Source organism: Orcinus orca, chromosome 18 (assembly GCF_937001465.1).
Source record: "Orcinus orca chromosome 18, mOrcOrc1.1, whole genome shotgun sequence".
NCBI classification, from domain to species: Eukaryota; Metazoa; Chordata; class Mammalia; order Artiodactyla; family Delphinidae; genus Orcinus; species Orcinus orca.
In genome coordinates this window covers 78169566-78182383 of record NC_064576.1, presented here as the reverse complement: position 1 = coordinate 78182383, position 12818 = coordinate 78169566, and the positions used below count along the sequence as shown (strand labels likewise).

The 12818-nt window shown below is 44.0% G+C and overlaps 2 protein-coding genes across 21 annotated transcripts in view; one reads left to right on the top strand and one right to left on the bottom strand.

Moving 5' to 3' along the window:
* PSPC1 (paraspeckle component 1) overlaps nt 1-12818 on the bottom strand; it is a 108222-nt gene that overhangs the window by 4232 nt on the left and 91172 nt on the right. For 6 of the 10 annotated variants that reach the window (XR_007473176.1, XR_007473183.1, XR_007473174.1 and 3 more), the window contains one exon: nt 11061-12262. The exons of 2 other annotated variants lie outside the window; for them this stretch is intronic. The gene's annotated coding sequence lies outside the window, so the exon portion shown is untranslated. Of the gene's footprint in view, nt 1-9711; nt 10239-11060; nt 12263-12818 lie in introns of those variants that run through there. 2 more of the 10 variants (XR_007473178.1, XR_007473180.1) reach the window with 1 other exon arrangement.
* MPHOSPH8 (M-phase phosphoprotein 8) overlaps nt 1-12818 on the top strand; it is a 49552-nt gene that overhangs the window by 33977 nt on the left and 2757 nt on the right. For 9 of the 11 annotated variants that reach the window (XM_033409310.2, XM_033409303.2, XM_049701251.1 and 6 more), the window contains 6 exons: nt 1410-1535; nt 1616-1704; nt 5787-5927; nt 6549-6635; nt 8781-8935; nt 10657-10811. In XM_033409310.2, the coding sequence (XP_033265201.1) occupies nt 1410-1535; nt 1616-1704; nt 5787-5927; nt 6549-6635; nt 8781-8935; nt 10657-10811 (753 nt within the window). Of the gene's footprint in view, nt 1-1409; nt 1536-1615; nt 1705-5786; nt 5928-6548; nt 6636-8780; nt 8936-9816; nt 9963-10656; nt 10812-12818 lie in introns of those variants that run through there. The other 2 variants (XR_007473170.1, XM_033409308.2) reach the window with 2 other exon arrangements.

Here is a 12818-nt window from a genome sequence, read left to right as displayed (position 1 = left end):
GTTCAGGAAGTGAGGTATAAGCATATATGCGACTTAGAGCCATGCATGTAACGTGGAGCAAAGAAACAAAGGCTGTGCTGTTTCTGTGATGGGACGCTTTTAAATCCTTGAACTTTTTTTTTTTTTTTTGAAGTATAGTTGACTTACAGTGTTCAGTTAGTTTCAGGTGTATAGCAAAGTGGTTCAGGTATACATACATATATACTTTCTCAGATTCTTATCCATTATAGGTTGTTACAAGATACTGAATGTGGTTCCCTGTGCTATACAGTAGGTCCTTGTTGTTTATCTATTTTATTTTATTATTTTTTTAATCTATATATAGTAGTTTGTATCTTTTTTTTTTTTTTTTTTTTTTGCGGTACGCGGGCCTCTCACTGTTGTGGCCTCTCCCGTTGCGGAGCACAGGCTCCGGACGCGCGGGCTCAGCGGCCACGGCTCACGGGCCCAGCCGCTCCGTGGCATGTGGGATCCTCCCGGACCGGGGCACGAACCCGTGTCCCCTGCATCGGCAGGCGGACTCTCAACCACTGCGCCACCAGGGAAGCCCTCGTTGTAGTTTTGATTTGCATTTCTCTGAAAATTAGCAGTGTTGAGCATCTTTCATGTGCCTGCTGGCCATCTGTGTTTAAATCCTTTATCTCTTACCATCAAATATTTGATGGGCTTGTCACTTTTTAAACTAGTGCGGTCATGTTGAATTATCCCCAGATCCCCTCCACTGCACTGCCCGTAGAGAATGAACGTTTTCAGCCCTGGTGTTGACGAGCCCGTGGACCAGACACATGAGGGTGGGAATGAGCGCTGGCTTCGTGCGTGCGGGGGGTGGCTCGGAGCCCAGGGCGCTGGGGGCGTCATGGTGGCGCTTCCGGGGGAGAAACCCAGCCCAGTGCGACATGGCCGCAGGCAGTGGCTGCTCTTTACTCACGGATCTGGTCTCTACGTTCAGAATGCCTGTACCTACATGGAGGCGGGGAGCAGTGTACAGCTGCCCCTCCTGTAAGGTGGCGCAGTGCAGTTGATGCTCTGCATCTGGCCCTTCCGGATGAGGAGGGCTGAGCGTCTGTCCAAGAAGAACGGCCGAAGGAAGAAACGTTAGCGCTTCCTCTTACTGAATCCTTGATTTCTCGCTGCCTTTCAGCTTCCAAAGTTCATATGTTATTATTTTACAGTTAATAGTAAACCTATTTGTCTTGATGCCTCTTTGTGTGTGACCTCTAAAAGTGGATAATTCATGTTACTTCCCAAAGGAAATCAGAAATTTAACTAGAGACTCGGTTACGTAGTGACGTATGTTCAAAGTGTGTGTAACATTCTGATTAGGGCACCATATATTTAATAAAACAGCATTGTATTTTTTTTTTATAGTCCAGCAAAATGTATCTTAATAAGGCTCTTCTGTGTTCCAGATGGCAGACAACAGATTTTGAGTTTCGGCATGGATTTGCAGTTGGAATGGATGAAATTAGAGGATTTTCAAAAACATCTTGATGGGGAAGATGAGAATTTTACAACAGCAGAAGCAATTCCAAGCAGTGAGTAGTTCTGGAATTACGGGGATCCCCTTCATGAATCTAGGTATGTAAAACCTAATTTATCTTTCCTTTCATTTTAGATGTATTGAGGGATGCTGTGAAAAACGGGGATTATATTACTGTGAAGTTTGCACTTAATTCAAGTGAAGAATATAACCTGGACCAAGAGGTAAAGTGTCTTTGTAAAAATCTCATGAAAGGAAGATGGAAAGTCACTCTTTTATTTATTTTATTTAGAAAGTAACTCTTTTAAAATAATTCAGTTTTATTCTTTCTTTTCCAAACTATAAAAGTGATACATGTTGACTTCATGGGATTCAAACATTCTAGAAATGTATAACGTAGAAAATTATAGGGCTTCCCTGGTGGCGCAGTGGTTAAGAATCCACCTGCCAACGCAGGGGACACGGGTTCGAGTCCTGGTCCAGGAAGATCCCACATGCCGCGGAGCAACTAAGCCCGTGCGCCACAACTACTGAGCCTGCGCTCTAGAGCCTGTGAGCCACAACTACTGAGCCCACGAGCCGCAACTGCTGAGCCCGTGTGCCTAGAGCCCATGCTCTGCAGCAAGGGAAGCCACTGCAATGAAAAGCCCACATGAAGCAACAAAGACCCAACACAGCCAATTATTTATTTATTTATTTATTTTTTTAAATGAAAGAAAATTACAGGTCCCGTAATTCCAACCCTGTATAATGACCATTAGTTTTAGCCGTGATTTGCCTGGTTTTGTCTGTGGTTTAACCTCTGCACTTTGAGGGGAAAGTGACTCCTCGTTTTCATGTCACCATTTGTGTTTCATTGGTAGTTCCCTATTTACAACAACTGCCCATCTTTCTATTGTTGTGTGTGTGTGTGTGTGTCTGCGCTGTGAGGCTTGCAGGATCTAGTTCCCCGACCAGGGATCGAACACGTGCCCCCTGTGGTGGAAGCGCACAGTCTTAACCACTGAGCCACCAGGGAAATCACCCAGCTTTCTATTGTTGCTGGGTTTTTCACACTGATCTGTAAAGATTTTAATGGAAGCATATTAACCCATTCTCTGTTTTTACATTTTTAGTTTTTGAGTCTTATTGATTGGAGGGATTTTTATTTTTAGGTAGTTACATCTGTTGATCTGTTCCTTTAAGCCTTTTGGGTGTCCTACCTTGCTTAGAAAAGATTCTTGTATTTTCTTCTTCAGTTTTGTTGCTTTAATAGTGGATTTGTTAGGTTGAATCCTTTACGATTGCAGTAAAAAGATTATTGGGATTTTCATTAAAACCACATGAAATATATAGATTATTTTAGCTCAGAATGGACACTTTGAGTCTTCCATCCAGGAATATGACAACTCTATATTCATTCAGCTCTTCATTTATTCCCTTAAGCAAAGTTCTTTGGGCTTTTTTCTTCATATAGTTCTTGTATGTTTATTTTAGATGTATTCATACATATTTTATAATTTTTAAATCATTTTCCATATATATGCTGTGTACAAGAGACCCACTTCAGACCTGGGGACACATACAGACTGAAAGCGAAGGGATAGAAAAAGATATTCCATGCAAATGGAAATCATAAGAAAGTTGGAGTAGCAATACTCGTATCAGATAAAATAGACTTTAAAATAAAGACTGTTAACAATAGATAAGGAGGGACACTACATAATGATCAAAGGATCAATCCAAGAAGAAGATATAACAGTTATAAATGTTTATGCACCCAACATAGGAGCACCTCAATGCATAAGGCAAATGCTAACAGCCATGAAAGGAGAAATCGACAGTAACACAATAATAGTAGGGAACTTTTAACACCCCGCTTTCACCAATGGACACATCATCCAAACAGAAAATAAATAAGGAAACACAAGCTTTAAATGACACAATAGACCAGATAGATCTAATAGATATTTATAGAACATTCCACCCAAGAGTGGCAGAATACACTTCTCAAGGGCACACGGAACATTCTTGAGGATAGATCACAGCTTGGGTCACAGATCAAGCCTCGGAAAATTTAAGAAAATTGAAATCATATCAAGCATCTTTTCTGACCACAACGTGATGAGATTGGAAATCAGTTACAGGAAAAAAACTGTAAAAAAACACAAATTCGTGGAGGCTAAACACTGCACTATTAAATAACCAAGAGGTCACAGAAGAAATGAAAGAAGAAATTAAAAATACATAGAAACAAATGACAATGAAAACACAACGACCCAAAACCTATGGGATGCAGCAAAAGCAGTTCTAAGAGGGAAGTTTATAGCAATTCACTCTCACCTCAAGAAACAAGAAAAATCTCAAACAATCTAACCCTACACTTAAAACAACTAGAGAAAAAAGAATAAAGAAAACCCAAAGTCAGTAGAAGGAAAGAAATCATAAAGATCAGGGCAGAAATAAATAGAAACAAAGGAAACAGTAGCAAAGATCAATAAAACTAAAAGCTGGTTCTTTGAGAAGATAAACAAAATTGATAAACCCTTAGACTCATCAAGAAAAAAAGGGAGAGGACACAAATCAATAAAATTAGAAATGAAAAAGGAGAAATCACAGCTGACACCACAGAAATACAAAGGGTTATAAGAGACTACCACAGGGCTTCCCTGGTGGCTCAGTGGTTGAGAGTCCTCCTGCCGATGCAGGGGACATGGGTTCGTGCCCTGGTCCGGGAAGATCCCACATGCCGTGGAGCGGCTGGGCCCGTGAGCCATGGCCGCTGAGCCCGTGCGTCCGGAGCCTGTGCTCCGCAATGGGAGAGGCCACAGCAGTGAGAGGCCTGCGTACCGCAGGAAAAAAAAAAAAAAAAAGAGACTACCACAAACAACTATATGCCAATAAAATGGACAACCACAAACAAATGGACAAATTCTTGGAAAGGTACAATTTTCCAAGACTGAACCAAGAATTAGAAAATATAAACCTATCACAAGTAAATGAAATTGAAACTGTAATTAAAAATCTTCCAACAAATAAAAGTCGAGGACCAGATGGCTTCACAGGCAAATTCTGTCAAACATTTAGAGAAGAGCTAGCACCCATCCTTCTCACACTGCACGCGGGCTTTTCTCTAGTTGAAGCGAGTGGGGGGCTACTCTTAATTGCGGTGCGCGGGCTTCTCATTGCAGTGGCTTGTCTCGTTGCAGAGCACAGGCTCTAGGCGTGTGGGCTTCAGTAGTTGTGGCACCTGGGCTCAGTAGTTGTGGCTCACGGGCTCTAGAGTGCAGGCTCAGTAGTTGTGGTGCACAGACTTAGTTGCTCTGCGGCATGTGGGATCTTACCGGACCAGGGCTCAAACCCGTGTTCCCTGCATTGGTAGGCGGATTCTTAACCACTGTGCCACCAGGGAAGTCCCCTTATTTCAATTTAAGTGGATCCTGTTGAGTTTGTCTAAAGTACTACGGCCAAGAATCATTTTTCTTATATTTGTGTTCCCTCCAATTACTCAGACACGCAAATTTTGCTAGACTTTAAGATTATAGCTAAATTAATTCATACTACTGGAATTTGGTTTTATCAAATGTTATTTAATAAATTGTTTGGTTTTCTCATATGGTGATTGCTTGAACTAGTGATCGGAAATATTTTAGCTAATAGTTACCTTTTTATCTTTTGTCAGCCTTTTGTAGTTTTATCTCTATTAAAAGAACTTTTCTTTAATTTCTCTATTTTGTTACGGACTCTCAGAAACTAACCATGTCAGTGTCCTGTTTGCCACTTCTGAATTTCCTTCTGTATCCTTAGAGAACTCAAACTCTCACTTCCCAACGGTTATATTTACATAGGCCAACATTTGTCTCATCCAGAAAGCATTCATTTTAGTTTGTAACCAATAGAATGGACTTGTGTGACTTCTCACCGTCATTTCTAGCCTTCTGTCTTTGGGCCAACCAAATGAGTATAATGAATATGTGCGTTTCACCTGTTTTACCTAAAACACAGGAGACTTTTGAGGGAAGTGAGTACCTTTGCCATTTATGTGGCTCATGGTTCACTGTTCATTTTGTATCATGCAGAGTGTTGGTATACCTTCAGAACTTAATAAGTGGAAGTTGTAAAATTTTTTGGTAACACATATGGAAAAATTCTAAAGGTGATTAGTTTCTGATTGTTAGGGTATTTTAATGAAAAACCTAAGTACGTAGATACATAAATCAATGTATTTCAGTGATTTCGCATTGAAACATAGTAAATGAAAAAACTTAGTTCTAAAATTTTTCTGATTAAACATTGACATGTTTTTTCATAAACAAAACCAATACAGGATTCCAGCGGGATGACACTGGTGATGCTTGCGGCAGCTGGGGGGCAGGACGACCTGCTGAGGCTGCTCCTCAAGAAGGGGGCAAAAGTGAACGGTCGGCAGAAGAACGGGACCACCGCGCTCATCCATGCTGCCGAGAAGGTCGGCCACTCAAGGCTTTGGTTCGATAGTCTTGGGACCGAGACAGAGTCTGTCTCTGCAGGGAAATGTACCAGTCCTACAGTCACGTAACTTTAAATTTTCATAGTTCAGTTCATCTGTAACTTGTCATAAATAGATACGTTTTTATTGACAGTCATACTTTGTAATTGAATTTGCAAAATCATTTATCTAGTTGGAAGTGATTTATATTGAAAAAGAACTTCTGATTAAGGTATTAATATTCTTAGATCTTTTAAAAATGTTTTCCAATCTAAATTAAGTGTCCCTTTTGTTTAATAATTTAATTAAAATGTTCCCATATATTATCTTATTAAAAGATCGATATGCAGAGTTTCTTATGCTGAAACCAGTGGTTAAACTTGAGGTTGAAGTTTCCGGCAGACGGTGCGCGGCTGTCCGGGTACCTGTGCTGGGCCTGCTCCCCGCGGCCTCCAGCTTTCCCAGGACCCTGCACGGGGGAGCTGTTTATATTGTGTTCACCATCCTGCTTGGGACAGAATCTGAGTACTTTTCCTGGTGGATAAAAATCCTAAAACATCTAGAAATATCTTAGTTGTAAAGAATTTGGGGAATTAAATTTCCTTTTTTTTTCTTTAACAGAACTTTTTAACGACAGTGGCTATTCTTTTGGAAGCAGGAGCTTTTGTAAACGTCCAGCAGAGCAATGGTGAGACGGCTCTAATGAAGGTAAATGCCTCCCGTGGAGCAGTCCTCCCCTCAGATGCAACATGGTCCTGCTGGGGTCTCCAGCTGCTGCTGTGCTGGGGCTGGTGTATGATGGGGACGAGACTGTCTGTGGACCTACAGGTCACAGCTGAGTGGGAGAAACAGACCCGCAAAGAGGCAGTTACTCGGTGTGATGAGCAACGTGGTGGGAATAGCACAGGGAGCTATGAGCTTGTGTACAGCGGACACCAGGCTCAGTCGTGTGGATTTGAGCTCAGCCTTGGGATGGACCTGGCAGGTGGCTAAGCCACATCCTCAAGATGCAGGTCAGCAGGGATGAAACGTGCGAGTGGAAGGGAAGCAGGCTGTGCCCTGCGCAGACCTGGGTGTGGAGAAGAGGGATGTGCACGCGTTACTGTTTCACTGGTGACTTCATCTTCTGTGCTCAGAATTGTGGTTTGCAGACAGTGGGGTTTTTTTTGTTTTAATTTATTTTTGGCTGCGTTGGGTCTTTGTTGCTGCGTGCGGGGTTTCTCTAGTTGTGGCGAGCGGGGGCTGCTCTTCGTTGCAGTGTGCAGGCTTCTCACTGCCGTGGCTTCTCTTGTTGTGGAGCATGGGCTCTAGGCACGCGGGTTCAGTAGTTGCAGCACACGGGCTCAGTTGTGGCTCACGTGCTCTAGAGCGCAGGCTCAGCAGTTGTGGTGCACAGGCTTAGTTGCTCCGCGGCATGTGGGATCTTCCCGGACCAGGGCTCGAACCTGTGTCCCCTGTATTGGCAGGCGGATTCTTAACCACTGCGCCACCAGGGGAGCCCCCTGCAGACAGTTTTGAGTGGAAGGTTGTTGAAGCCCCCCCTCCCTGTTTAGCAGTCTTGCATTTGCTTCTAGGGGACCCCACCCAGTCCAGCACTTTCCTGTGGCAGCTCCAGGTTTCTGGCCTGATAATGCTGTCCACACAGCAGGCTATGACCCTGTACCGTGCGTGGAGGCTGAGGCTCACTTGCCTGCTCCCTACGTGCAGCTGTGTGAGCTGCTCACCAAGAAGGTGTGTGTCTGTGGTACCTCTTCCCGACCTTCTTTCCTGAGTCAGGAAGGCAGACTGGTCAGAGCCCCCGGTTGGCGGGGGCCCTGGCCCTGAGTCTGTGCTTGACCGTGCAGTTCTTAAGGCCTGCGTCACCTGCTCCTCGGCCTTCTTCCGCACTTGGGGGTTAAACCTTGCTCACTGCTGGTGTTTCTGTTTCATTTTTGATTCATGGAAATGTTTATTTTGTCCAGGAGCCCTCCTTTTGAATTTCAACTCTCCTTGTGTGTTTCTACTGAAGTATGTTTAGAGCACAGGTCGCACGTGGAAGCATGAATTTAAAACTTCATCTTACTGAGAAATCACCAGGCACATTCTCAACAGCAGATGCTCGCACAGTCTGAAGCATGGGGGGGGGGGTCGGTGTGAGACGGGGGTGTGGGGCAGGCTCTCTGCATCTGTGCCAGGGAGCTAGGGGCTAACCCTCACGGCAGCGGGGAGCCATCTGAAGGGCCAGCCTAGAGAAAGACAGAAGCAGAATAAAGGTTGGGTTTCGCTGCATTGTTTTTAATGTCCCTCGTTACAGTGGGGGGAATGGATTGGTTTGCAGACTTGTAGGGAGGTTCTTAAAATTAAGTGGGATAATAATAGTCTGCACGGAAGTAGTGACAGTGGAGACGGAAGTGGACAGACTGACCAGTCTTAAAGAGATCAAATTCACAGGACTTAGTAATTGAAGGTGATGGTTGGTCCCCTATTTCCTAAGTTAGAGAACACGGGCAGCACAAATGGAAGATTTTTACACGCACTGGACCTGGAAATGCTTAGGTGTTTTACACGTGGATCTTAAGCTAGGAGAGAGGTAGGCGGGAAACTCAGATTTGGCTTGAAAGAGGTCACCCATTAAGGGTCGGAAAAGGCCAGAGATGGAGGAGGGCCAGGAGGGGGAGGCGTTTGACTGCGGTCTGAATGAGGCGGCCCTGTTTGTACTGCACACTGAGGAAAAGGACCACAGCACTTACGCTTCCCAGTTTCCGACCCCAGTGGTTCTTTTCCCTCCCGTCACGGAGAACTTACTCCCCGCTCAGCGTGGAGAGGGTCACTGAGCACAGTCGAGTAATTATTGCTCCTTTATTCCTGACGCAGGCCTGTAAAAGGGGAAATTCAGACATCGTCCGCCTTGTCATTGAGTGCGGGGCTGATTGCAACATTCTGTCAAAGCACCAGAACAGTGCGCTGCATTTCGCAAAGCAGTGTAACAACGTGCTGGTGTATGACCTGCTGAAGAATCACTTAGAGACGTAAGTGTGGAGTGAATGTGCCCGGTGCCTATTCGGACACATAACTGGAGTGGCCTGTGTGTAACTGCTCAGAAAAAGATTGTCAAGTACAAGTCCTGACGGGTCTGTGGTCTCAGAAGATGATGAATTTTAAAAGTGGTGTATGAATTATTTTTCTGCAAGTTATTGAGGACTTAGAAACTGTCAAACTTATACTAAGAGTATCATCTTAAAATCTTAATTATGCTTAATTTGGCTCCCAAACATTTTCTTAAAACCATTTAGACTTTTAGAGCAGGTTTTAGGTTCCGAGCGAAGTTGAGTAGAAAGTAGAGATTTCCCGTATACCTCCTGCCGCCACATGTGCATACCCTCTCCAGGTGGTGTGTCCATTACAGTTGATGGACCTACAGTGACATGTGCTCATGACCCAGAGCCCCTGGTTCCCCTGAGGTTCCCCTTGGGTGTTGTCCATCCTGTGGGTTTGGACAAACGTAATGACGTGTCTCCACATCGTCGTCTCACTGCCCTAAACATCCTCTGCGTTCCACCTGTTCCTCTCTCCCAAACCCTGGAAACCACTGATACTTTTCCTGTCTTCTCCAGAATGTCATTTGGTTGGAATCATATTCGCCCTTTTCAGATTGGCTTCTTTGATAGGCATTTAAGTTTTCTCCGTATCTTTACATGGCCTGATGAGCTCGTTTCCTTTTAGTACTGAATAATAATTACATTGTCTGGAAACTACCACAGTTTACGCATTCAAGTTCATGCTTTTTCAAATGAATTCTAAGTCATTTTATTGGAAGTTCATATTAGTAGCTTTTTATTGCTTATTTTGGCAACACGAGCTTCAGGAACAGTAGCTAATGCAGGTAGCGTGTTTATTGTTCATGTAACAGAGTCCTGGGTCAGCAGCCTTGGGCAGGAACAGCCACTCTTACCCTCTCCTCACCCACCAAACATAGGACATGACTTGGATCTTCACACCTGAAAGATGGTTATTCCCCTTCCAGATGTAGGACCCATGTTCTAAGCAGAAAATAAGGTAAATTTCAGACAGGAGACAAAAAAGGCAAAAGCCGAAAAGGGAGTGTATGCCTGGGTACTCTGCCCACGCAGACAGCCTTCACCCACCCGGGTGGCAGTGACCGGCAGCCAGCAAGCAGGGTGACCAACCTGCCTGGTTTGCCCAAGGCTGAGGGCTTCCTGGGACGCTGGGCTTGGTTTTACATCTGTGACGAAAGGGTTCTTGGGACTGTATACTCCTTGAAGCAGAGCATCCTGGGATGGGGTGGGTTGGTTACATTCCCAGCAGGGTCGTCTGAAAAGACTTTTGGAATTAGCAGTAATCACCGTATTTGACTGCTTTCTAAACTAAGTACTGTAACAAGACTTTTCTGTGTGTGGCCGTTCTTGGGTTTATTTTCCGACAGAATTCTTATTTCTGATTCATTGACTCATCCGAGGAGTGTGTATGGAGCTCTGTCCGTGTGCTGGGCACTGGGTAGGGGTGGCAGCGGGGCACAGACTTGCCCACTCGGAGCCTCCAGACAGACAGGCATGTGACGTGTCAGGTGTGAGAGCTACGAAAAAAGCAGGGAAGCAGGAGAGAGGCTGCTTTTTATCCCCCTTAAGGTTGATCTGGGAAAGCCGCATTGTATTCAACAGTCTGATAATGTTGTAGCTCATGGTGCTTCCCTACACAAACGTTAACAGCGTTTACTGTACTTGTTTATTAGACTTTCAAGAGTAGCAGAAGAAACAATAAAGGATTACTTTGAAGCGCGTCTTGCTCTCCTAGAACCAGTTTTCCCAATAGCATGTCATCGTCTCTGTGAGGGCCCAGACTTTTCAATGGATTTCAATTACAGAATCCCACAGAACATACCAGAAGGTAAGCCTGTGTTTTCTCTCATTTTGAAATGTGACATTATAAACTGATTTTCAGGCAGAACTCTTTATTCTTTTAATAAAACCTTAACAAGTTCCATTATGTGTAATAATTATGTACAATAGTTAACAGCACTGCTGCTCTGGCAGAAAAAAAGAAACGCAGCTGATACTCACCATCCCAGGCGACCCCAAGGGGTCCACACAGCAGCGTGTTAGCACTTGTTTTAGAAGTATGCAAGTTGAGTCTTAATAATTATACTAGTTTTTATTAAAATTGACTTTTATTAAAATTTAGCTTTCAAGATGATAAGCCCAAAATCAGTATTTTCCCTGAATTTTATTATCACTAATAGTCTTGCCCTTTTAAAAAGACAAAGAAAAATGAAAACGTCTTGTCCCATAGTACAGTTTAGTAGCAAGAGATAGAACTTCAGTTCTGTCTGCTTCCTAGTTTCTGCTTAACAGCTACTTGGTAGGTAGAGACCATGGCCACGGCCCCTCCTCCAGGACACGGGTGCTCCGTATACAGAGTGGAGGAAAGGTAGGAAACGGGGTTCTGGCTTGTTTTATTTTAAAAAAAAACAACCCACCTGTTTGAAAAATACCTATTTGTTAATGGAAATTTAGTTGAAGAAAATATAGCTCTACCAGTCAAAGCCAGCCATTCACAACATCTCAGTGATAGCGAACTGTGGTCTTGACAGTCCAAGTGGACCGTCTGCACTGCCAGGCATGAGCTGGTGAGCTGAGTCCGTGAACTGGCCGGTCACCCACCTCCACACCAGTGCTTCGGTTCAGCTGGACAGTCCTGGGTTACGTATGGCTGTTTTTGCACGTGCACAATATATGCATCCACTAGCGGTTTTTTCCAAAGATGCCCTGTCGTCCTCAGATGTGAGATCCTGGTAGATTTTCCTGACCCTCGGGACTCAGAGTGTGGTCTCCTCTCAGAGCCTCACCCAGACCAGGACTCTCAGCCAGCACCTTGGTGAGATCTTGGGTGACCTGAAAGCACTCAAGTTTGACAAACACTGACCTTGGTCTGTTGAGGGGTGTGTGGCTCTGAAGAAATGAAGAGAAACAATTATACTGATACCATGAAACAAGCACCAGGAACTTGATTAGGGTCCGTTGTGTCATATTCTCCGTATGGATCAAGTATTTCTCAGTCCGACTAGAGCTGACGAAGGACGACCATTCCTCTGCTGGATACCACTCACCGTGGTCGGCAGGAATAGAAACATGACCTTCGTCAAAGTGTTTTCTAATAGGATTTCACTGCGGACGGCCATCCCCACAGGCTGTCTGACGAGGTTCCACTGCCTGTTCTGCTCTACAGTCACGGGGACACAGCTGCGTTTTCACAGTGGAGCTGAGGGGAAAACAAGAAGAGCCTCTGTCCTCCGCGGACCTCTTCTTCTCCTCTCATCCTCGGTGCTCTAAGCAGGGAAGCTGCGTCATAAAACGGAGAGCAAAAGCCATGTCAAACCTCACATAGCCTGAAAGGAGATAAAAGAGCCAGGGACCTGGTGTGCCCTTTTTTCCTGCAACCAGGACAAATTTTAAAGCCAGTCGTTCTTAGGGGTCTTTTTATGAAGTCTCCTCATTCGCAAGTTTTTAACATCATATTAAAAAACAACTCATGTATCTGTTTTATATTATCAAAAGTAAAGTTTTTGTTCAGAGAATGAATCTTGCAGAATATTTTGCATGTTCAAAAGCTTCAAATCTTACCCAAACTTTTTTTTTTCAAAAAATAAGATTTTTTTCACATTATAAGAAAATTCAGAAAAGGCAAAATAGTATGTGGAAGACAGTGGAAAATTCCTCAAACCCACACTCAGAAACCACAGTCTGCAGGTTTCACTTCCATTGACATTTATACATTCAGCTGGAACTTTTAAATACCACTTAAAAAAAATAACTTCAGTGTAGAAAAAGCATATTTAAAAAGCCTGCCGATGAGCTGTCAGTAGCTACTCAAACTAAAAGTAAAAAGGGTTCTGTG